The sequence below is a fragment of the Rhododendron vialii genome, chromosome 2a, assembly GCF_030253575.1.
Source record: "Rhododendron vialii isolate Sample 1 chromosome 2a, ASM3025357v1".
NCBI classification, from domain to species: domain Eukaryota; kingdom Viridiplantae; phylum Streptophyta; class Magnoliopsida; order Ericales; family Ericaceae; genus Rhododendron; species Rhododendron vialii.
The window spans coordinates 3,238,804-3,264,703 of record NC_080558.1 but is presented as its reverse complement, the minus strand read 5'-3'; the positions used below and the strand labels follow the sequence as shown (position 1 = coordinate 3,264,703).

The following is a 25,900-nucleotide window of genomic DNA, read 5'->3' as shown; positions in this document are numbered from 1 at the left end:
ATTTTTATTTTTTTGTATTTGTTAGTTTTTTGTTAATTTATTAAAGATTATTACTTTGTCATGAAGAGAGGAATCTAAAAAGTACTTCCTCCATCTTAATTTATTTGTCCAATATTGAGAATCCAATTTATTCAGGAAACATAATGATTACACCTAAAAGTTGTTAACTTCCCAATATTTACCCTTCATCTTTTTTAAAAAGTTACTTTATTTCAAAAAAGTAAGGACAAAAGGGGTATGTTATCAATGTAAAAGTCAAACAGACAAATAAATTGGGACAAGACAAAGTTAAAAAGTAGACAAACAAATCGGGATTGAGGGAATAAAAAATCACGATCAAAATCTAATTTTTTTTGAATAAAGACGAAAATAAGCCAATAAGTCAAATTTTTTTGTCTTTATTAAAAAAAAATTGGATTTCGATCGTAATTTTTTACTTTTTAAATTCCTCTCGTCATGACGAAGTAATAATCCTCAAAAAAATCGACGAAAAACTAACAAATCCGAAAAAAAATTTGAATAAAGACAAAAAAATAAGCCACCTCAATTTATTTAGCCGAAAATGGCCCGACGATATGCCCAGGGTTCAGTATTTAAAACCCCACGTATCCATATCCATAGGAATAAATGGATCACTTTGTTTCTCCAAGCAAATCAATCTTAATGATAAATTATCGGTGCATCTCGCTTCATTTGGATTTTAGTTAATCGGACCTCGTTACAAATCACAAAATTAATATGATCCATTAATTTTTAGCCCAGAAAACTCATAAATATCGTCCCAAGTTAATTAATATCTAATTACATGACTCTCCCGCGTAGATCCAAAATTTGGTGCAAAAAACGAATATAAACAACACTACAAAGGTGTTGTGGTATTTAATCCACTGAGATAATATGTACTATCGACATGTTTGGAACCAGTTTTAATTAGCAAGGAATTACTCAATCTGGAATTAGTAATCTTGGGACTGTTAATCCATAAACTTTAAATGAGAAGCCAATCCATTATTTGTTTGCCTATTTACTAGAATGCCACCCCTATACCAAGGGATTGACCCGGTGGTCTTGCTTTAAGACTTATGTATTTACTTTATTCTAAGATTTCAGGTTCAATTCTCCATTTTTAACAACTTTTGGGACCATCACAATCAACGTATAAGCATGTGAAACGATTGCAGGAGAAGTCGTAGGGATTAGTCCAAGGTGAGCCCAAGTTGACTTGGGAAACCCTGCATTACCGAAAAAGAAAAAGAAAAAGAAAAAGAAAAGAACTCTTTGAACTTGTTCTAATCCCATACCTTTTACTACAAGTTTACAAAAGGATATGAACACAAAAACTGAGGATAAGTATATCACAGAATGATTTGGTACAGAGTTGGAATTGCAATCTGTTCTTCTGATGGCCAAGGTGACCTTCTAAGCATTTTCCACTCACGCGTAGTCAGTTAATTTTTTTGACTTGAGGGTCGTACCTTCGACCGAAAGACAAGCAAAGAATGAAGCAAAGACGAAAGTTTCCTTTAAATTGCCTGACATCTAGGGAACAGAATCGATTAAAGATGACGCAGCTTTTTTATGTTCTCACTCTTCTTTCCACATTTCCTCTCCCCTTCCCCTTTTCCTTTTTTGGCTGGCAATACCTTATTTGGTTCAAATTTTTGAAAGTTATTTTTGATATAATGAGTGGAGAGGAATAGAGAGAAAAATATATTGAGAAACGTGTAGAGAAAAAAATGAGATGAGATGAGAGTTGAACCAAACAAGGTAAGTCGTTTCTACCTTTAAAAAGTTTGTCAAAATACCCCCTGTCTCAGAACAAATTCTCTATTGTTGTGGTGTAGCCGCTAGGGAGTTCGACGGAATGTGTCATTTGGCCAAACAACCTCAAAACTCATAATCAAACAAACAAAGTCTATAATACTTTTTGCAATCATTCTACAATAACAAATATTTACACAAACTTAGGTCCCATTCTAGAAATCTTTTTAAAAAATAAACAGCTTATTTTATATTTTTAAACTAAAAAATAATGCAAATGAAAAATAATTTTTTGATTTTTTTTGCACCGTTCAAAAGATCTCAATGAAATCTATCAAACTAGATTTATATTGCTAAAAAAATTATTTGTGTAAACGAATTATTTTTGAACTTGAAATTGCCTTCTTATTAAAAAATAAGTACTTATTGGGCATTCTGGAACACACCCTCACACTGGGGTCCACACACACTACACCTCCAGTGTGTGTGGGACTCAACAAAAGATGTGAGTATGTGCAAAGATGCTACTTACACAACAATTCAAACACAACAACTTACACAACTTCTCACATAGATGTGGGGCCCATATATTATAGTGTGTGTGGAGTTCACATGCATGTGAAAGGTTGTGTAAGTTATTGTGTTTGGATTATTATGTGAGTATCATTTTTTGTTTGTTTGTGCAAGGGTGTTATATAATTATTGATACTTCTTGTTGCCAAGACTTCCACACCATATCCACGCGTACAGTATCCGGTTTGTACGTACCCATAGATTGGCGGCGTCTTTTATGGGACCAAACATCTTTTTTACTTTTTGATCAGGCGACCAAACATCTATAAATACTATCCTTAAACCCTTTAGACCCTTTACAACAATTGCAGATCACCGACAGTTCCCTTTTTGCCCCCTTTTCTCTCTTCCGTTTCCACACAAATTAACTTCAAAAATCACATTTTTGGTGTTTTTGAAAACAAACATGTTTTCACTATTCCAAGCTAGCTTGGATAACTTGGAGAGATCCATGCTTGTTCTTCCCACCACCAAACTCACTAAACGCAACCAAAAGAGATGGCACATGGCATTCGTTGTCATCTACTGCTCGAGGGCCTTCTCCACCGCACCCTTGAAAAACCCCAGAAAGAAATCCCCTGTCTCATCAAACAGAGTCGTTATCGATGTTTTCGAACCAAACTCTTGCTTTTCGAAAGTCGATCAGTCGGTCATTGTAGGGATCGTGAAGCAGAAAAACCTGGACCAGCTTGGGAAGTATGACGGGGTCGAGGGGCTGGCTTGTGGTCTCGAAACAAATTTGGAGAGCGGGATTAGCGGGGCCGCCGAGGATGTTTCGCGACGACTCGAAGCGTTTGGATCGAACACTTACCGAAGGCCGCCCGCAAACAGTTTGTTGTATTTCGTGTGGGAGGCTCTGAGAGATCCCACCATTTTGATACTTTTAGTATGTGCTGCACTTTCACTTGGATTTGGCATCAAGGAACATGGCCTAAAAGATGGATGGTATGTATTGCTTGACGTTTAAGATTCTTAGGCCTCGTTTCAGAATATATACCTTCTTAGAAAATAAGTATTTATTTCACATTTTTAAACTCAAAAATAATATAAACAAAAAATAATTTTTCAATTTTTTTTACATCGTATAAAAGATCTCAATGAGATCAATAAAACAAAATATTGATAGAAAAATTATTTGCGTAAGCACATGATTTTTGAGTTTGAAATTGCCTTTTTTAAAAATAAGTACTTATTTTTCTTTTGGAAACGGGGCCAAGTTTTCTGGCTTTTGGTTTATTTCGTTAGATAAAGGAATTAGTACTCTTGCTAAGGCTTTGTTTCAAAAAGTTTTATTTTCAGTTTTTTATTTGTGTTTCCGATATATTTTTTTTAAATATGCACCATAAACATGTTTGTGTTACTTTTTTTCTTATAAAATACATAATCAATTCTGCTAGTTTACGGAAATTCTAGAAATACAAAAATTGCGTTTTCATTTATTTTGAAAACACTTTTGGCAGCTCAAAAAATAAATAAACAAAAACTAGTAGGGTCACCAAACATATTTTTTGTTTTTATTTTTAAATAGACAAACAAAAATTCATTTCTTGTTTTTCATAAACGAAAAATAAAAAATTGACAACTTACCAAACAGAGTCTAATAATTTCAGTTTTTGTTTTTGGGCTTACGTTATGAACATCTATACTATGTACTCAAACTCCTTCCCACTCCATTCACTAGAGAGCAATGTTAGAACATCATCTTAAATAGATTAAATCCTTTCAACGATGGGTGTAAAAGCCCACTTTTCATCCAAACCAATCGCATTGCGCCACATTTATGAGGTTGATGACGTAGCGCAACACGATGGATTAGGAGGGATAGTGGGTTTGACACCAACTGTAGAAAGAACCGTCGGTGTAAACACTCACTTTTTGTCCAAACCAATTGCATCGCACCACGATGCGCTTGGTTTGGAGGAAAAGTGAAATTTTATACCGATGGTTGATAGAATTTATTCTCCATTTTAAAACGTGCCTTCACTTGGAACGTAACGACTCCATACATAGTAGTGTCTGGAATTAAATTCGTAGACTTTTTGTTAACAATGGCGTTAACTTCCTCTTTACCAAACAACCATTAGGCTCTAGTGTCCCAGTTTCATTGTTTAGGGAAAAGCTCCTATACACATGCTATGTAACTAAATATGTTATGCCTATTTTAGACAAATGTTATGCTTCTAAGTCGTAAATGTTATGCCTCTCTCTCAATGGTTAAGAGTGCATACGGTATGCATCGTAAAGCCTATTTAGTAAAATGTTTCGCCAATGTTACACTTAACAGTGATAAATGTTACATCTGTCAATAATAAATATTATGAATGTATATCGGATGCTAGATGTGTCCCGTAGCCGTTGCCCATAGCTTAAGGTAGTATCAGACAAGACAACTTCATAGACGATTAGTTAAACGTGACTCTCAAGTCTTCTACAGTGTACATGGCATGTCCCTGGTTCTCGGGAAAAGTGTTGGTAAGACTATTATAACACTTTTTTGAGAGCTTTTATTTAACTTTCTGACCGACTTTTACGTACCCTCTTCAAGACAAAAAAGAAAAAGAAAAAGGATTGCATGGTTGCAAATAGATGAATGTGAAAATTAGTTCTAACATTTGTTTGTGTCAATTCAAATAAAGGACAATTCTACAATTTGCACACACGACATCTTTCTCATTTATGCACATTACTATACATTAATTATGGCTTTTTGACTTTTTGGTCCCCAAAATAATTCCGTCATGCCATTTTGGTCTCTAATATTCCATTTGCTAACATTGCATTCCCAAAATATTAATTTTGTCTTTAAATGGTCCTTGCAGCTCACGCTGTTCCTTCCCTCCGCCAAAACCAAGGTCAAGCTTGGTATTTCACCCCCTCTTTCCCTCAAAACGGTGTCGTTTGGTTGGAATTTGGAAAGATTGATTTTTTTCTTCCATGGTTTTCTTAGGGTTCTCATTGAAAGCCTTAATGTCACGCTCCGCCCCGGAACGACATCCGAAGTGGGCCTGCACCGACACGACCACGTGGGATTCCACACCAAAGATCAATAAATAAACGACAAACCATACACGAAACGGAGTAAAACCTCAACGGAAGACTTAACATTAATATAAACAATGTGTCAACAACTTTACAAACTTACATAGTACATAAGTTGCTGTCTCTTATCCCAACACAAGCAATTAAACATTAACGGAGTTTCCCACATAATTAAAAACTTAAAGTCATAAAGTACTTGACAACGTTAGTCACAAAATGAGTTTAACAAAAATCAGAGTTTGACCCATTACAACTAACTCGACCAAAAACACCAACACTCGATACTAATTCAAGTGTCCCCAAAATGCCGACCGATAGTGGACCAACTCTACGACCACCTGTGACCTGGCAATTCAAAAAGGAAAATCAGAGTGTGTGAGATATAGAATACATTCAATAAAATACTACAATACCCAAAGAAACATCTCACTTGAATGTAGTTCACACAAACTCAGCTTAATGTACTCAAAAAGACAACACACATATAATTACAACATATGCGGTGACACGTCTGCCATAATCCCATATACCCCAGGAATGGTGTCCCACACACCATGCTCCCAACTACTGTTAATTAGGCGGCATGCCTTACGACATGATGTGCCTTACACACAAACCTTTGGCGGTATAATCAACATCCAACAAACTAGCTAAATTCCAAATAGCATGACACACAACCACCACCATGTAATACCTTATTGAACATAACCATATCAAACACACTCACCTTTGTGTCGACCGAAGTATGCCAAATAAGGTTTCGGCACTTCTCGAATGACCGGCTCTTTACCTAACGCCAAGTTAACTCATATTAGTTACGAGTTCAACGAATACTTAGCACAATGTTATAAAGCTAACAAGAAGCTAAAAAATGTTTAATGGATACAAATATGTCCAAGTCAATACCTAGAAGTGTCCCACAATAAGTGTGAAACTCAAACACCACCCAATTCTCCAAAAAGATAATATATTCCACAACCAATCTGTCTTAGAATGATCATAACATTTAATAGGTTTAGAACTAGTTCATGAGACCACCACCGTTAGAAAGTAAACTTCTGGTACATAAATTTTGATATAAAGTTTGCCCAACATAGCGTCCGGACGACAAAGTTATGCTCGTACGAAGTTACACACACAACTGCCCAAAATTACATATTTTGCTCGTCCACCAACTTCAAACCAAAAACTGATTTAATCTAGTATAAAACAAGCCACAAACCTACATATTCCGAAAGGTATTCGAGTCTAGTTTCCAAATAAAAAATCGGTGCACAAACTTGATACCCGAGCTAAAAGATATGATTGTTTTCCCCAAGACGTGTCGGTGCCGCAAATACAAAATCCAACAGGATCACACCAAATTGTAAATTCCGCCAAACTTAGAATATGCATCTAATAAACCCCAAATTTGGTACACACCAATATCACTCATCAAAGTTCATCCCTGATTTTTCCCAGATTTTACAAAGTAAGGAAACCTAGTCAAAATCACCCCAAACTCAGAAATTCTGAGCAGAGCAACACAGTTTCCAGCAAAACAGTTTGTGTTTGAAAATTCATTAAAAATCGAATACTTAATACGTTTTAGTAATTCAAACTCCAAAACATCACCAATTTATCAATCTTTCAGACTCATGAGAACCCATAACCAGGACGATTGCTTAACTAAAAAAGAGATGAAAAACGCAGCTCTGTAAGCTGCCTATTCAAAAACAGGAATCCGATCACAACTTGATTTACGATTTTTATCTTTTTTCAAATTTCTCAGAAAATTCTGAAAATTTAACACAATACAATAAACACACTAATGAACCCTTAGTAAAAATACCAGAAATTAACAAGTTTTCTAGGTACTTTGAATAATTTCGTGAAGAACAGACCCTCCTCCTTTTTCTCTTCTTCTTTCTCTTCTCCTCTTCTCATCTCTCTCTCTCTCTCTCTCTCTACACGTACAAGAGATATTTGTAAACCTATAAAAAGATTATCGTGTGCAAGCAAGACCTATTGTTAACTTATGTTCTAATCACAAATCACCCACAAGACCCTTGCAAGTTTTACTGTTTACGGTTTTTAACTCCCAAAATATATAGTTCAATTAAAAGTAATTGAAATACCAAAATATCCGGGGCGGGTATTATACTTAAAGTCAAAAAAATAATTATGACTCTTTAGGATAAAATGATCAAAAAATTAAGATCTTCGCACATATTCAAACAGATTGAAAATTTGAAAACTTAATTTTTTTATCATATTTTTTAATATATAAATAGCCTAAAAAATTAAGTGTTTTAATTTTCAACCCGTTTGAACCGGTGCGAAGATCGTAATTTTTTAATCATTTTATCCTAAAGAGCCATAATTATTTTTTTGACTTTAAGGCTTTCAATGAGAATCTTAAGGGAACCATGGAAGAAAAAAATCAACTTTCCAAATTCCAACCAAATGACACCATTTTGAGGGAGAGAGGGGGTGAAGTACCAAGCTTGCCCTTGGTTTTGACGGAGGGAAGGAACGGCGTGAGCCGCAAGGACCATTTAAAGACAAAATTGATACTTTGGGGATGCAATGTTAGCAATTGGAATATTGGAAACTAAAATGGCACGACGGAAATACTTTGGGGATCAAAAAAGTCAAAAAGCCCATTACTTATAGATGATTATTTTTTGAGTACTATTCACTATATTTTGGCAATTGTTGTATAATGGCTCTATGTCTGCTACTCATCGTGCTACGTGGATACATGTTTGATCGACGAGTTGCTTTACCAAGCTATGTTTCACAATTTTAACTCGTTCAAAAAGGAGACAGAGTACATCTTTAAAACATAAATTTTTCATGTCTATCTCATCGATCCCACCGCACGCTATCTTTCACTTTTTTTTCTTAAAGAAAGTTTTCATTTTTGCGCTAATACATAAACATCTACTCTAAATTCTAACAGGTATGACGGAGGAAGCATATTTGTTGCAGTCTTTCTGGTCATAGCAGTCTCAGCCCTAAGCAATTTCAGGCAAAACAGACAGTTCGTCAAGTTATCCAAAGTAAGCAACAACATCCAAGTCGACGTCGTGAGAAACGGAAAGCGGCAACAAATTTCCATTTTCGAGATCGTCGTGGGAGATGTTGTTTATTTGAAGATTGGTGATCAAGTTCCAGCCGATGGGTTGTTCATCGACGGGCACTCGTTGCTAGTAGATGAATCTAGCATGACAGGGGAAAGCAACCACGTCGAAGTTGATCTTACACAGAATCCATTCTTGTTCTCAGGCACCAAGGTACTCCAAATTGGTTAAGATTGAAGCCTTCCATATTATTTCCGTCAATCCATCATAATTAGTTAACTATATAAAAGCTTAAACCTGATAATTACAAAATTAGCCAAAAAAACAAAACTTCTTGGTAAAAAATGGGGAATTTTTAGGCCGACCCCGTTTTCTAGGTTCGGATTTCAAATAATCCTGACAAAAATATTTCTTCTTTATTTTAGTCATTTCTTTTGACTTTTCATGCATTTTTACTATTTTGCCCATTCTTCTTAACTTTTTGTCTACGTGTCCATTTTTACTAAAATTTATATTTTTAAAATTAATTTATTACCCATATTATTTCGGACAAAAATACCCTTGACTCTGTGAATTGGACTGCGAATTCTCATAGTCAGTTTTATGAGAACTATGTGAAATAGCTATGTGAAGTGGAAAATACGCAGTTTAAATAGTCTTACCACGCACTAAAATACATAGTTCTCATAGAAAATACATAGTTTTCATAGAAAAATATACAGTTCTCATAGACAATCATCATGGACAATAACGGTTTTCATAGAAAAAAACACAGTTTTCATAGAAAAAACACAGTTCTTATAGCCTCACCACACACTAAAATATATAATTCTCATAGAAAATACATAGTTCTCATAGAAAAATACACAGTTTTCATAGAAAAGATATATTTCTCATAGACAGTTCTCATAGAAAATATACAATTGTTGTATAAAATACACAGTTCTCATAGAGAGTTCTCACAGAAAATACACAATTCTCACAGAAAATACACAATTCTCATAAACAGTTTTCATAGACTATCATCATGGACAATAACAGTTCTCATTGAAAAAAACACAGTTCTCATGTGAAATGGTTATGTGAACTAAAAAATACACCGTTCAAATAGTCACATCACACACTAAAATACACAGTTCTCATAGACAATCATCATGGACAATAATAGTTTTTATAAAAAAAAGTACAGTTTTCATAGAAAAATACAATTCTCATAGACATTTCTCATAAAAAATATACAGTTCTTATATAAAATACACAGTTCTTATAGGGAGTTCTTATAGAAAATACACAGTTCTCATAGACAATCATCATGAACAATAACAGTTCTAATAAAAAAAACACAATTTTCATGTGAAATGGCTATGTGAATCGAAAAAATACACCGTTCAAATAACCTCACCTCATAGAGAAATACACAGTTCTCATAGACAATCATTATGGATAATAACAGTTTTCATAGAAAATACACGGTTCTAATAGACAGTTCTTATAGACAATACACAATTCTCATAGAAAAATACAAATTCTTATAGACAGCTCTCATAAATAACACACAGTTCTCATAGAAAAATACACAGTTCTCAAAGAAAATACACACACGAACAAAAATTGAACAAAAACAAAAATAGTTATAAATGTTTTCACCGCCATGTCTTAAAAAAATAATCAAAGTAAAAAAGTAATAGTTCACATAGTAAATAAATTGATTTCTCATTGAAAATACACAATTTTTAAAGAAAAATCCACAATTTTCATTGAAAATATACAGTTCTCATAAAAATACACAGTTCTCATAGAAAAATCCACAGTTTTCATAAAAAATACACAGTTTTCATAGATAATTCTCATAGTTCTCATAGAAAAATACACAGTTCTTACAGAAAATACACAGTTCTCATGGACAATACACACGAACAAAAATTGAAAAAAAAAACAAAAAATGTATGAATTAGATTGTTAAGCTTTGTGCGTCTTTACTCTTACTTAAGAACAGAGCACAAAGGGGATCTCAATTTGTATTCATTTCTGACTGGTGAATAAAAACTCAACATTGAAGGCTCCATGTCCAATTTTTGTTAAATCTGCAAATTTTGCAACTCCGGCCATACGGAGAAATATAAACGTATGACATTGATCACCACCGATGCGTCAATCGATCACCACCGCCGTTGATCGGCCGGAGCCCATCATCTTGAGCACTCCACTGCCCATCATCACCACCCCCTTTTCTATCTGATTGATCATTAGGAACCAATTCGAAGATACCTCTTTTCGTAGCAATCAATCCAGTCATTGATACCTCTTCATTTGCTTCAAAGATTTCATATTCCGTTTCAAGGAATGGCGGCGTGCAAGCAAGCGGTTCAATTGGGTGCGTATTCTGGAGGATGAAGAGCACAATGAGGAAAGTCGCAGAGATATGGTCGTTGCAGAGCAGCAGCTGGATATGTTTTCAGATTACCTTCTCGATTCGCCCATTGAAGAACGCGAATTCTCATCGAAGAGGAGATAGCGGCAACTCTGCTGAAATCGTTGACTTATCCAATGGCAGCAAGAACGCGAATTCTATTCGGAGAGGAGACGGTGGCCATGGTCGGTGCTGCTCCATCGGTGGAGGGAGAGCGAGAGAGAGGTGTTGGTGACAATGGTTTAGAGAGAGAGAGAGATGAGGGGTTTCAGTTTTACATTTGCTGTGGAGTGGAATGGGGGGCATAAAACTCCTAAGGTAAATAACCGAGCCATCTAGTTTCGGTAGAAAATACTTAGGGTTGGAATCAAACCGAATCTAAAAAGGAGGACCGGCCTCTAATTTTCTATAAAAAATTACATGACAAGCATGGGCGGATCCATTGTGGTACAATCCTTTTTTCAGGACATTTTACATTTCAGAACCAAATTTTGCTATTTTAACCTCATAAAAACTTTTTAAACTGCCCCAACGAGATTCAAATTCCAGATACGATATAAATTCTCAAGCATTCTCTTCTCCTCACGAGTTGACAGCATTACAGATGAGATTGTGATGCATCGTTTCCAATATATGCAAAGTCTTCCTCGTGGATTACAAAGCAAAAGCACAAAGACCATTACATATCTACTCTTTGATCGATTAACCTATTGATTCGATTGTTTGTTTCGATTACTAAGGAAAATAAGTTGGATATGAGTATAGTTTTTTACTTTACTAACTAAAATGACTGTGTTGGACACGTCCTTACTTTAAATTGACTTTTACCAAACAAAATAACTGTGTTTCAAACTTCCAACTACAATGCAGAGCTGTTGCACCACTTAAAGATAAAGGACAAAAACAAATTTATCAAATTTTTTTTTGACTTGGATATGTGCTATGGTACATCCAGAATGAATTAGTGGACTAAAATTACAGGACATATATAGGTATTATCTCTGTGTTTGTTTCGATTATCATAACCACCCTGAAGGGAGTGTGAGCAGAAGTTTCTTATAGCGATTTATCATGACTCTAATCGGCCAGCTCGCAACTACTTTCATATCTCTGATTTCACTACATTTTGCCTCAAAGTATTGCTAGTTTCCTGTTCATAGATCATGTAATCTGTTATATATATCCCAATAAGACACTGGTTTGTAGTGGGAAGTGTGTGTATGTGTACTGGTCTTGTGTGAGAAAAGATGGTTATCAAGATACACGAGAAATTTTTGGTTAACGTGTTTTGGATTGTCAAGAATTAGAGGCCGAGAAAGAGGAGAGAGAGTGATCGGCTGAGTAGGAGAGAGAGTGCTCGGATTCTCCATGATTAGTCTAAGATACTTTATGTACAGTTCAACAACTTAATAAGTCTCTGAATTTCCAACAGGTAGCTGATGGGTTTGGTCGGATGTTAGTCACCTCAGTCGGAATGAACACAACATGGGGAGAAATGATGAGCACAATCAGCAACGACTCCAACGAACAAACCCCTCTTCAATCCAGGCTCAACACACTCTCCTCGTCTATCGGAAAAGTCGGTTTACTCGTCGCTTTCCTGGTCCTCGTGGTCTTACTCATCCGGTACTTCACCGGAAACACACAAGATGAAAATGGGAACACAGAGTACAGCGGCAGCAAGACCAAAGTCGACGACATCATAAACTCCGTCGTATCAATCATAGCTGCTGCGGTGACTATTGTGGTTGTCGCGATTCCGGAAGGGTTGCCTCTGGCTGTGACTCTCACCCTGGCTTATTCGATGAAGCGGATGATGAGTGACAACGCCATGGTTCGCAAGCTCTCTGCTTGCGAAACAATGGGTTCAGCTACCACTATTTGCACGGACAAAACTGGAACTCTCACACTAAACCAGATGAAGGTGACAAAGTTTTGGCTAGGCAAGGAATGTATTGGGGAAAGAGGGACCTCTTCTGTTGCAGCCAGTGTGGTTGAATTACTCCACCAAGGTGTTGGTTTGAACACGACTGGTTCGGTTTACAAGTCCATTTTAGGGTCTGAGTTTGAGTTCTCGGGTAGCCCTACGGAAAAGGCAATTCTTTCTTGGGCTGTTTTGGAATTGAACTTGGATATGGAAGGACTTAAGCAGAGTTGTGAGATTGTACATGTTGAAGCATTCAACTCGACGAAGAAAAGAAGTGGAGTTTTGATGAGGAAGAAGGGTGAAAACACAACGAATGTGCACTGGAAAGGGGCAGCAGAGATGGTACTGGCAATGTGCTCGAATTACTATGATGTCTCTGGAAACATCAAGGTTTTGGACAATTTTGAAAGGAAGAAATTTGATCAAATAATCCAAGGTATGGCTGCTAGTAGCCTACGGTGCATCGCTTTCGCACACAAGCAAGTTCCAGAACAAAAAAATGAAGAGGGAAAAATCCATATAGAAGAAAACTGTTTAACCCTTTTGGGGCTAGTTGGTTTGAAGGATCCGTGTCGCCCGGGTGCGAAAAAAGCTGTAGAAGAGTGTCAACATGCAGGAGTGAACGTGAAAATGATCACAGGTGACAATATTTTCACGGCTAGAGCGATAGCAACTGAATGTGGGATACTCAAGCCTAACCAGGACATGGAAAGTGGAGCAGTGGTAGAAGGGGTGGAATTCAGGAACTACACACCAGAGGAACGAATGGAGAAGGTTGACACAATCTGCGTGATGGCGAGATCTTCTCCATTCGACAAACTCCTAATGGTGCAATGCTTGAGACAAAAAGGGCATGTGGTGGCGGTCACTGGGGATGGAACCAATGACGCGCCAGCACTGAAAGAAGCCGATATAGGCCTTTCGATGGGGGTACAGGGGACCGAAGTGGCGAAAGAGAGCTCCGACATTGTCATTTTAGACGACAATTTCGGGTCCGTGGCCACTGTTTTAAGGTGGGGGAGATGTGTTTATACCAACATTCAGAAGTTCATTCAGTTCCAGCTCACTGTGAATGTCGCTGCCCTTGTCATAAACTTTGTCGCCGCGGTTTCAGCCGGAGAGGTCCCACTTTCCGCGGTTCAATTGTTATGGGTTAACTTGATTATGGACACATTGGGAGCATTGGCTTTAGCCACTGAAAAACCCACAAAGGAGCTAATGGAGAAACCACCAGTGGGTCGAACAAAGCCTCTCATAACCAACGTTATGTGGAGGAACTTGCTCGCTCAGGCAGCTTATCAAATCGTGGTCTTGCTTACGTTACAATTCAAAGGCGAAGCGATTTTCAATGTGAGTTCGATAGTCAATGACACAATGATCTTTAATGTCTTCGTGCTGTGTCAAGTGTTCAACGAATTCAACGCGAGAAAGCTCGAGAAGAAGAATGTGTTTGAAGGAATTCACAAGAGCAAGTTGTTTTTGGTGATTGTTGGGGTGACGATTGTGCTTCAGGTGGTTATGGTGGAGTTCTTGAAGAAGTTCGCGGATACGGAGAGGTTGAATTGGTTGCAGTGGGGAGTTTGCGTTGGGTTTGCTTCAGTTTCTTGGCCTATTGGATGGACGGTCAAATGGATTCCTGTTCCAGAGAAGCCATTTCTCAGCTATCTCAAATTGGGGAATTCAAAAGCTGTGTGAATAAGTCAAATAGGTGTTTGATTATGTCGTAGGTGTCGGTAGAAATGACTTGGTTTCACTACTAGCAATATGTAATAATATTTATTGGAATATTTATGATAGCATCTTTCCTTGCTCTTTACAACAATAGCAATCTCTGTTTCTGACTTGGATAGAAACTAAAACCGCAAGAGCTCAATAAGACAACATTGGGACCTATCAAAAGCATCCAGTTATTTGACGAAGGAATTTAGCCAACCGGATCATCCAGTCAATAGAATTTAGGTATGCCATCTAGCCAATAATAAGTTTCAACATTCGTATTGTGATGTTTATTAGAGCATCAAAGAGATATGTAAGATACTCTATATCGGGGAAGTACAGAACTACGCTCATCGAAATAAGAGTGGGGGCAAAATTGAAGCTGTACTAAGCGCCTTTTTTTGGTCTGGCCCTGAAAGGAAGATGGAAGATTTGCTGGATTTTGAATGGAAGATGGCATTGGCCTAGAGGTAGATCATCCATTCTACAAGACAAGGAAATAAAACAGTGAAGTAGTAACACATTTGGGTTGAAATGTGGATCTTCAAAGTAGATTGGACAGTATCGGCATTACCACTGAATCACCAGGGTTTCAAACCGCAGTATCAGAAAACGTAATGGTATTGGTAATATGGTCATATATTGGCCGATATTGGACCATAACTGCTGTTACAAAAGTAAATAATGGTATCGGAAGTCCAAAAATTTATTACGCAACGGCCTATACGATACTGATACATAATGGGTTTTTTTTAAACCATACCAGTACTGGTGGAGTTTGTGTGCTATGTGGGCTTGCCTAGGAGGATCATGTCCATTTGTTCTTCAGCTGCCCTTATTCTACTAGTTTTGGGAGTTTTTTTTTTTTTCTACAAAAGAATGCAATTAATAGGGCTGCCCTCAACTTGCTTGGTGAAGTGGACTGTGCTACCCAACACAGGAAAACTCTGAGCTTCAGGCATGCTGCTCAATGTTCATATTCTCTCTCTCACTTCAGTTACATATAAACTTTGGTGTGAAAGAATTAGAAGAATCTTTCAAAAGCAACCCCTTAGTTCAACGGAGATCATTGCCGGTTACATAACTTCATGGATGCATATGAAGAGGAGGTATGACGACTCCCATTGTTTTTTTCCCTGCAACTAGTTGTTTGGTTTTGGAGCTAGGTGGCTCTGTTCCTTCTACTTGTTTGCTTGTTTTTTTTTTTGTTTTTTTTGTTTCAATAACTGATTGGTTTTAGCTATGTTTTTTTATTGTATGGCTGCGGGGGTATGCCCCTGTTGAGTCAGATTTCAAGTGAAGTGGGTGGGGTACATAAACTTAGTACTGAGTTCCACATAATGTGGAGCCAGTGGCGGACTTAGAATTTGCCTCAAGTATGTACGGTACGCATCCTCTATATATTCCTTTGGATTTGAAATAATCTAATCTTAACCGTTTAATTTTTTAATTAAAAAAAAAGACAACCTATTTAACCGGTCATCCCTCACTCTCATATTGAGTTTCTCTCTCTTCTATCTTTAATGGACTTTCACATGTGGTCCAATATCAATTTGGGTGGACTAGAAATTGGGTTTTAGGAATATATTTTTTACTTTCTAAACTAATAAATTTAAAATTATGAAAACAATTGATATTTTGTTATTGTTGTAATTTATTGATTATGTTCATATCTATTCGAACACATAATTATTTAATTTGTGATCTTGTACGCAAATATTTGATTCTGGTACGAATGATTGTGGTTACATAATAGCAATATTTTTTAATTATGGGTAACATATTAATGACCTATTCAATAGGTTATTCTTAAAGTACAAGTCGTAACTAGTATCATAAATATACATTAGAAAATCAAAAATTGACATAATAAAAATCACAAATCGTCATAATTTAGACATACGGTATACCATGTGTGCCATAGCTTTCTCCTTATTTTATATAGAAAAATACATCTCTTTGTTATGGAACTGGAGAAATAAAAAAATCGTACAACATATTTACAAATGACTTGGTTTCAGTATGAGCTATGTAATATTTATTGGAATATTTGTCATAGCATCTTGCCAAGGATGGGATCAGGGGGGGTCTAGTAGCGGCGACCGCCACGACAAGAATTTTAGAAAATGCAATTATTATATGTAAAAAAAAAAAATTATGCCCAACTTATATAGTCTCGCCACCACTAGATTTTTTTCCTTATTTTTTGTTATATACTAGTCCTAAATCCTTCTCTTTTTTTTCAAGCAAGGAGACCCAAAAAAATATCCCAAAACTAAATTCAACGGGCCAAAGTGAAATAATATAAAAGATGAGGTGTAATTAAGGAAAAAAAACTCCACAACTCAACCTAAAATATTAAACAAGTTATCCTAAATTAATAGGGAGTACTTCGCAGTAGTGCTATAACCTAAATAGGAGTACTCGGCAAACGGCAGTTGTGCTTCATTTTCTATTTACGATTCTCGGTTCCAAATTTCCGTTGCCGGCACCGTGTGGGTTTCTTGTTTAGTGCAGTGGTGGACTTCCGATTTCTGAAACATTAAAAAACCATTTATGGTTTGGCGTTTTGTGTGGATTTCACAAGCTTCATTGGGATTGGAAAAAGGTTAGTCTTTTTCAATTTTTTAATATTCAATTGAAGTTAGAGAAATTATTGAATGTTTTAAATACCTTGAGTTTGTCTTGAGCAATAGATGGTATTTGTACTGAAAAAAGTATAACAATTTATTGATTTGTGTAAACTAATGTGGTAGGTAATCATGGTCAAAAAAACAATTGACTCGTTCTTTAAGAGAAGAAGTGTTGAACAAAGTGTTGAACACAATACAACTGCAGAACAAAGTGTTGAACACAATACAACTGCAGAACTTTTACAAAGTGCAATTGGAACTTCAACAATTGAACCTCAAACTCGTCCTCTCAAAACTCCTAGAGTTGAAGTGAAAGAATTTGATTCGTCTTCTTTAATAAGGGATCCGGGTTTAAGACGACCAATGAGGGATTATCCAACTTCCGAACGTGATGAGGTCCGACGAGCTTATCTAACGTTTGGACCATATCAACCAGAATTTCCGAAAGACCAATATCCTAAAGATGGCAATGGTCGTCGCTTTCTACCTTCTTGGTATAAGTTGTATCTAGAGTGGTTGGAGTATTCTCCAACAAAAAATTGTGCCTATTGCCTTCCGTGTTATCTTTTTGCTCAGGAATCTGGACGCCCTGGATATAATGCTTTTGTTGATCAAACATCCGGAGTTTCAAAATCTAACAACCATTTCAAAGTTATGTCAAGTGCTACATAAGACAAGAAAGTCTGCAATTTATCCTCTTGTTGATAAATTGATTCGTCTTATATTGACTTTGCCTGTTTCAACAGCTACGACAGAACGTGCATTTTCAGCTATGAAACTTGTGAAGACTAGATTGCGCAATAGAATGGAGGATGATTTTCTAGCAAGTTTATTGATCACATACATTGAGAAGGACATAGCTAGGAGTTTTGACGCCGATTCTATCATTGATGCTTTCAATGACATGAAAGAGCGTCGGGCACAATTCAAGATGCCTCACTTTAGTAGATAGATTAAATTAAAGTTGCTCTTTTTTTGTACTCCATGTGCAAAAGACAAACATCATTTATTATATTTTTTATTATGTTATTTTAATTTTTTCTATAGTCGATGATTTTTAATATTGTAATGCATCTTTTTATATTGGGCAAATTTCAGTTTGACCCCTCGTGGTTTGGGCCGGGTGCGGATACACCCCTCCCCCTTTGAATATCACCACATAACACCCTGTGGTTTGTGGACTGATATGCACAGTTAGAGTTCCCATCTAATTTAACGGGAGGTGTGATTCACTCGCCTATTTTGAGAGTGATTGTGAGTATGACAATAATTTTAAAACAAAACACCCTAACCTATCCCCAAAATTACACAAGTGCCATCCTACCCACCTCCATCTTCTTCATCTAAACTGGTGTAAACCCAAACCCTTACCCCCATGGACCAACATCCACACCACAACAGCCAGCAGCAACAGCGGTCGGGTAAAGAGAACCACACCACAACAGCCGCTTGATAAATCCTAAGCCATTAGGCAGAAGATCGGTTCCACCCAGGAGAGCAACCGACGGGTAACCAAAACGCCCAAACATCTCCCCCACCTGTCGCCGAGATCCACCAAATTAACAAATTAATCTTGCAATCCATCATTACACGCCAAGTCCAAAATTAGAGAACTCATTAATACTGCAAATCTATACCATGACACGCCATTATATGCCTAATTAATTCAGCTGTAACAAAAATATTCTCGTAAATTACAGTGAGCGCTAAGAATCTACGCAGTGATCTCAAATCAAGAGGTCAGTGGCCCGAGTACATTTCATATCGTTTAGCTCCGGCTACACCATCGTTCTTGTGGTGAACCGGGGACTGGGTATGACCATGGCGATGATGGTGATAATTTCCAGGACTCTGTTGGTGCCTCTGGGCCGTTTGCTTCTGCTTCGCGCTGGCTTTCAACTCCTTGGGAGAAACTTATCCCGAAGAGAGTGATCTGTTGAATTCAAGAAATTGAGACAGTGGTGTGGAACGGAGAAGCAGACTGAGTTGAGGAGAGAGAGAGAGAGAGAGAGAGAGAGAGAGAGAGAGAGCTGGGGTAGTGGTGGGATGAGGAAGAAGACAAGGGCATTATAATCATTTTACAAGTTCTGTTAACAGAGTTAGATGTGCACATCAGTCCATAAACCACAGGGTGTTATGTGATGATATTCAAAGGGGGAGGGGTGTATCCGCACCCGCCCCAAACCATGAGGCGTCAAACTGAAATTTTCCCTTTTATATTTTTGGTATATATTTCGCCACTGCTAGGGTAAAATCCTGGTTCCGTCCTTGCATCTTGCCTTACTCTTTACAACAATAGCAATTTCTGTTTGTTAGAGCACTCAAAGAGATATATAAGATAATCTCAATTAAAAAAAATATAATTCCGTGTTGGAAAATTTGTGAATGAATTTGGAAAATTTCGAGGCAACCGAACAGATTCACTTTGGTTCATTGAATCTGGACGAGGCACTTTTAAAGTCCCGCGGTTACTGATGGCTAATGCCCCCATGATGTGAGATTTATGGCACATAAGGGAAAATTTCACGTAGGCACCTGAACTTTCACACAAATCACACATAAACACCTGACTTTTCTTAAATTTCATATAAACACCTGAGCTTTCTAAAAACTCATCAATTCAACACCTGGCCTTTCCTAAATTTCATATAAATACCTGAGCTTTCTAAAAACTCATCAATTCAACACCTGACATTTCCTAAATTTCATATAAACACCTGAGCTTTCTAAAAACTCATCAATTCAATACCTGCCATCACCCCTTCGTCTAAAACCAAACGGAAAAAAAGTTAAGTGCTCAAATTTTTTATTTGTTTGAACATGTGCGAAGATCTTATTTTTATGATTATTTTATCCTAAAGAATCAAAATTAATTTTTGACTCTAAAGTTCTCGTTAGTCGGCCCTAAGAAAGTCGTAGAATCAAATATTTCTTAAAGCTAACTAACGAGAGCCTTAGAGTCAAAAATTAATTATGATTCTTTAGGATAAAATGATTAGAGAAATAAGATCTTTGTACGGGTTTAAACGGATTGAAAATTAGAGCACTTAATTTTTTAACCATATTTTTTAATATATAAACGATCTATACATGGTTGAAAAATTAATTGATCCAATTTTCAATTTGTTTGAACCAATGTGAGGATCTTATTTCTCTGATCATTTTTTTCTAAAGGGTAATAATTAATTTTTGACTCTAAGGCTCTCGTTTGTTAGCTTTAAGAGATATTTGATTCTACGACTTTCTTAGGGCCGACTAACGAGAACTTTAGAGTTAAAAATTAATTTTGATTCTCTAGGATAAAATGATCAGAAAAATAAGATTTTCGCACATGTTCAAACAAATAAAAAATTGGAGCACTTAACTTTTTTTCCGTTTGGTTTTAGATGAAGGGGTGACGGCAGGTATTGAATTGATGAGTTTTTAGAAAGCTCAGGTGTTTATATGAAATTTAGGAAAGGTCAGGTGTTGAATTGATGAGTTTTTAGAAAGCTCAGGTGTTTATATGAAATTTAAGAAAGGTCAGGTGTTTATGTGTGATTTGTGTGAAAGGTCAGGTGCTTACGTGAAATTTTCCCGGCACAGAATTCATTCCAGCGGTTACGTGGATTTAATTCCCCTATGCAACTCAAAGGTCGTCCTTTGTGTATATATTGGAGCATCCCATTTCTTTGTTCTGTACATTTAACACCAATTTCGAATTTCATACATCAAAGTTCCGAGTTTTGTTCTTTGTGTGAGAGAGAGGCAAATGCAAGTTCAGTTCGCCAAGGCTATTCACAGTGGTGTTCGTGGGTAGTGGTCCTAGCCGGATAAATCCTGATGATATTGTAATCTTCCCAACAAAATACTTGGAAAGTTACAATAACAATGAACTATGGTCATACTTGAGCAAGGTTTAGCAGGTTGGCAAGAATTTGTTAGTGCTAGAGATTAGAAAAGAGGGGATTCTCCTTCACTGATCTTGTTAAAATCAATGTTGACAGGGCTTTGGATTTGCGTAACACCATGGGTGGAATTGGGATTGTTGCAAAGGGATACAGATGGTAATTATGTGCTTGGGGCAACTGTGGAATCATTCAAAGGATCTTTTTTCTGCTCGAATTATTGAAGCCATGGGTTTTCAATGCGCTTCGGAAACAGCTTTGAATTGGAAATACACTCGGGTCATTATAGAAGGGGACGCACTGCAACCGGTTTATGCTCTCAACCAATCGAATGTCTCCAACTTGCTTCTTTATTCTCTTCTTGTTCGTTTTCTCATGTAAAACGTGATTATAAAAAGGTAGCCCATTCTGCGGCTAAGCATACTATGTCTGATGTTAGAGTGATATGTTGACGGGGTGACTACCCCCAATGAATATCATCTCTAGAGTTTAGAGGATATTATGGCTTTTGGCCTGTCGTCCCTGTAATAAAACTTCTTCTTCCTAGGGATTAAATAAGAGGGATGTGATTTTGGCACTTCACTTTTTGTTTTGTTTTTTCACATGATTAAAGCCCCGTTCCGGTTTCGGAAAAAATGGACTTTTAGATAAATAAGGTAATTTCAAGCTCAAAAATCATGTTTTTACGCAAATAATTTTTCTATCAATATGGATCTTATTTGATGGATCTTGTTTGATAGATCTCATTGAGATATCTTTTAAACGAAACAGTGCGAAAAAAAATTAAAAACTTATTTTTCATTTTCATTATATTTGAGTTTGAAATTACATTTAAAAAGTTAGCGGAACAGTGCCTAAGTCAGAAAGTGAAATGTCAGTGACTAAAACTATAATGTCAAAATCAATTCCCTAAATAAATAAAAATGAACTACGGTCTTTGCTATTGGATCTCAAGAATTTGGTAGAATTAGAATTAAAATTCCGCATTCTTAAATGAACTACCAATGCCGTTTTGCTTCTGGATAAGATAAGAGATGACATAGGACACGTCCACGCGTATTCCGTACCCAACCGTTTTTAGCGAGGTCACCATCTACGGTCTTTGCTATTGGATCTCAAGAATTTGGTAGAATTAAAATTAAACATATTTCTCTTCGACGCCGTCGGAGTTGGATCCGGCATCCCCCACCAACTCCGGCGACGAGGTTCCACCCCTCCCTCAAACATCTTTCTCTTTGACGCCGTCGGAGTTAGGTCCGGAACGACGAAGTCTTTCCCGCAACTTTGGAGTCTATTCAGACGACAAAGCAACAGAGATGACAAAGCAACATGCAGAGCTACCGAGACCGACACTCGATGGTGAAAATCGAATAGGAGGTTCTTTTTTCTCTCTGTTTTAGTGTTCTGTTCTCCTCTCTCTTTGTGGATTGTTGGGGTCTCTGGCTTTCTCTTACTTAACTGGTTACTATTTCAGAATTGAGAACAAATTCTTTACATCACGTCACGTTGTAAAATAGTGGTCTCAATCAATGGAACATGTCGACGTGGTACAATATAATTGATTCGAAGGAAACAAATGTTTAGCGACACAGGTTTAGCGACCAAATCAGCTGAGTAAAACATAATCTAGTATTCTGCCCAACATAATCTAGTAAAACATAATTGAATATAGTTTTCAGTTTCTCCCAAACTAAAACATAATCTAACAGCAAATCCTTCTAAGCAGGCACAGGTTTAGCGACTTTACCATTACCGGTGGGAGCCAAACTGTCGTAGTATTCTGCCCAACACCTTCCAAACACAGGGAGGGTTCTCTCTGCTCTTTGCTAGCGCTCGCAATATCTGTGGTATTCAAGCAACCAAATCAGCTGAGTAATAGTGTCTACACGTAACACCGCCAATGTAGTGCATTTCTTGTCTTTTTCTGTTTGGTTGATTCATAGAATGCAGATACGAGTTCGGTTATCTGGGTTTGAGCAGGACTCAGACAAATTTGTTGAGCTTCAAAATGTATTTAAACTGGCATATTTAAGCAAGACTCTCTTAACTAATTGGGCTAGTTCAGTTAATCATGACTCTTGCATCTCACTAAAAGATTAGGAGTTTGAGTTTTCCTACCTGTGTGTGGGTGTTTGGGTTATTTCTCCCCTTAATGGGGCTTGTAGTTGAGCTGGGCTTGTAGTGTTTGATGGGCTTATTTATCCTGTTGATTCAGTTGTTGGACTTGGTTATCTCGTAGACTTTCATACAATAGATGTAGTATCCCGTGATTAATACTTTGTCCTCGTACATGATGTAATGATCACTCCTACAGATTGGCAAAACAAAAAACAAAAAAAAAATTAAACTCTCTTGACCACGGGTGTCTAGTTAGTCAATTATGCGTCGAGCTTGACTTGGTTATCTCATGGACTCTCATACAATGGATGTAGTATCCCGTGATTTATACTTTGTCTTCATACATGATGTAATGATATCTCCTACAGATTGGCAAAAAAAAAAAAGAAGTTAAACTCTCTTGACCACGGGTGTCTAGTTTAGTCAATTATGCGTCGAGCTTGATTGAATTTATGTGAAGGCATATCAAAACCACAATCTACGATAATTCAGGTGTCTGAGCTAGCTTATGCATAGCATGACTAGTTTAGGAGACAAATCTCACCGTTGACTAGTAGGGGCCCTGATTGATTAAAGCCAATAAAAAGCTCTGTATGGACTTTCTCCAAAAAAATGTATAGCACATGTTAGGTTTTGAATTTGAGAACCAGCCAACCCCTTTGGGACCATATTCACAAGCACAAAATTGTATCTAACCAAAGAGCTCACTCACCAACCTAGTAACTAGTTGACTGTGGCATTGTTTTATTTTCCTACATTCCTATTTCCTACTTTATGTGTTTTCTCTTTTCCATGCAAATTTCTTATTCAACAAGAAGTCTAAATTTACTGAAAAGAAATCTCAAGACCCCAGTTATCTTTTTATCTTTGACTAAAGTAGGAGACATTTATTTACCAAGAAAAAAGTATGAGACATTTTATGTTGCTGAGGTCTTTAAATTTTTAATTGCAGTATGTTCTACCAATGTTACCAAACCCACGTTCGAATTGTTTCTGTGTTCTTGTAAATTTATAAGTCTGAAACTTATTTCTGTATTTTTTATTTTTCATAACTTTTTGTTTAGCTTTTCATCGTAATTTTTGGGGTTTATCGTTCGCATCGAAAAAGTATAGAAATATGGACGGATGTTGAAAAAATTCAAATAAGACGGCACTTTCGACCAATAAAACAGCTATTTGATACTATTGAACTTTGTTTTTGTACTTTCGGTCATTGTTTTATAATTTTTAGACTCCTCTCATTGAGACAGATGATTAATCCGAAAAATATCAATTGAATCTAACAAAAATTCATAAAAGACGAACAAAACACATAAAACGAATTTTTTTTTTAAATTTACAAGAATGGAGATATTTACATGATCCTTATACCAAGTTAAGTCACGTTTAAAAAAACAATCAACCACCTTCATTTTCCATGCAGTACGTTATTGAGGAAAAAGTGTGAAAAAATACAAAGTTACAAATCACAATTGGTGTATGAAGTCATCGTGCTTGACCATCCGCATCAGACTCTCTACATTTTGGACCAATTTACACCTCAAATAACTACTTTATTACTTTAGCTACTCACTTTTAAAATATCTACTGCATCAGACTCTTTACTCTCATTCTCTTCTCAATTAAATATTCAAACTCACCCAAACAAACACGGCCAAATGTCTATTGGAAGGCCACCCGGAGGAGACGACATCACTTGGACTTGGGGCGAAACCAAACAAGGCCGCGATCGAGCAACGTCATACTGAAAAATGTCATTAGCACTGTGTGGTCCTTTTACTAGAAAAATGTCATTGGCACCTTATCACAAACACCTTGTAGGCAGAACATAATCATACAAAATCATACAGAGGGAATGGTAAAATCTTACAAGTACCTACTAGATATACACACCAACACATACATGCCTATTTCATCACCAATTTCACACGAGTACTGCTATATACACCGACCATTTTGGACCGAAACCGTACCGACGGCCGCGCGCGGCCGTCTCCGGCCACCGGACGGCCGATCCGAGCCGTCCAAAAATTTTAAAAAAAAAAACCGAGGGGCCCATCGCGGGAATCAACGTCATCCGATGTGTGTAGGGTGCTTGATCTAAACACCCTATTTTTCGTGTATACATATATACACGAAAAATAGGGTGTTTAGATCAAGCACCCTACACACATCGGATGACGTTGATTCCCGCGATGGGCCCCTCGGTTTTTTTTTTTAAAATTTTTGGACGGCTCGGATCGGCCGTCCGGTGGCCGGAGACGGCCGCGCGCGGCCGTCGGTACGGTTTCGGTCCAAAAATGGTCGGTACACATAGGATTTTCCAATTTCACACAATATCAAAAAAAAAAGTACAGGGAGATGGAGAGAAACGAGAATACCTTCAGTGTGATGAGATTCAAGAATGGAAGAGAGAGAATGAATAAGGATCAGTTGTGGCTATATGTTCCATTTTGGTGCCAAATGCTGCTCCAGATTGGGCGGGAGGAAGGACGTTAGTGAATAGTTCCTTGTGTGTTTCAACAAGGAATTGTGGCTCTGGCTACTGCTCTAGCGATTTCAATGAGGCTGATAACGCTGTTTTTTGGGGGGTTTTCCTGGGGTTGGCTCGCTACTCTAGTGTAGAAGAGGAAATAGAGAGGGAAATGTGGATGCTCTTACGAATTAACCTCAACCGGTCCCTAGCCTAGAGAAATTCATTAATTGGTGTATGACTTCATCGTGCTTACGAAGTAACCCTTACATATCGATGGCGTTTTCGTCGCGGACAA

The 25,900-nt window shown here is 37.1% G+C and overlaps 1 protein-coding gene across 2 annotated transcripts in view; it reads left to right on the top strand.

Annotated features, from left to right (window-relative positions):
* The first annotated feature begins 2,651 nt into the window (after positions 1-2,651).
* Positions 2,652-25,900, top strand: part of LOC131316780 (putative calcium-transporting ATPase 13, plasma membrane-type) — a 30,684-nt gene continuing 7,435 nt past the window's right edge. The window contains exons 1-3 of one of the 2 annotated variants that reach the window (XM_058346228.1): positions 2,652-3,279; positions 8,318-8,651; positions 12,281-14,502. In XM_058346228.1, the coding sequence (XP_058202211.1) occupies positions 2,741-3,279; positions 8,318-8,651; positions 12,281-14,470 (3,063 nt within the window). In that variant the 5' untranslated portion in view covers positions 2,652-2,740 and the 3' untranslated portion in view covers positions 14,471-14,502. The remainder of the gene's footprint in view (positions 3,280-8,317; positions 8,652-12,280; positions 14,503-25,900) is intronic. The other variant, XM_058346229.1, reaches the window with a different exon arrangement.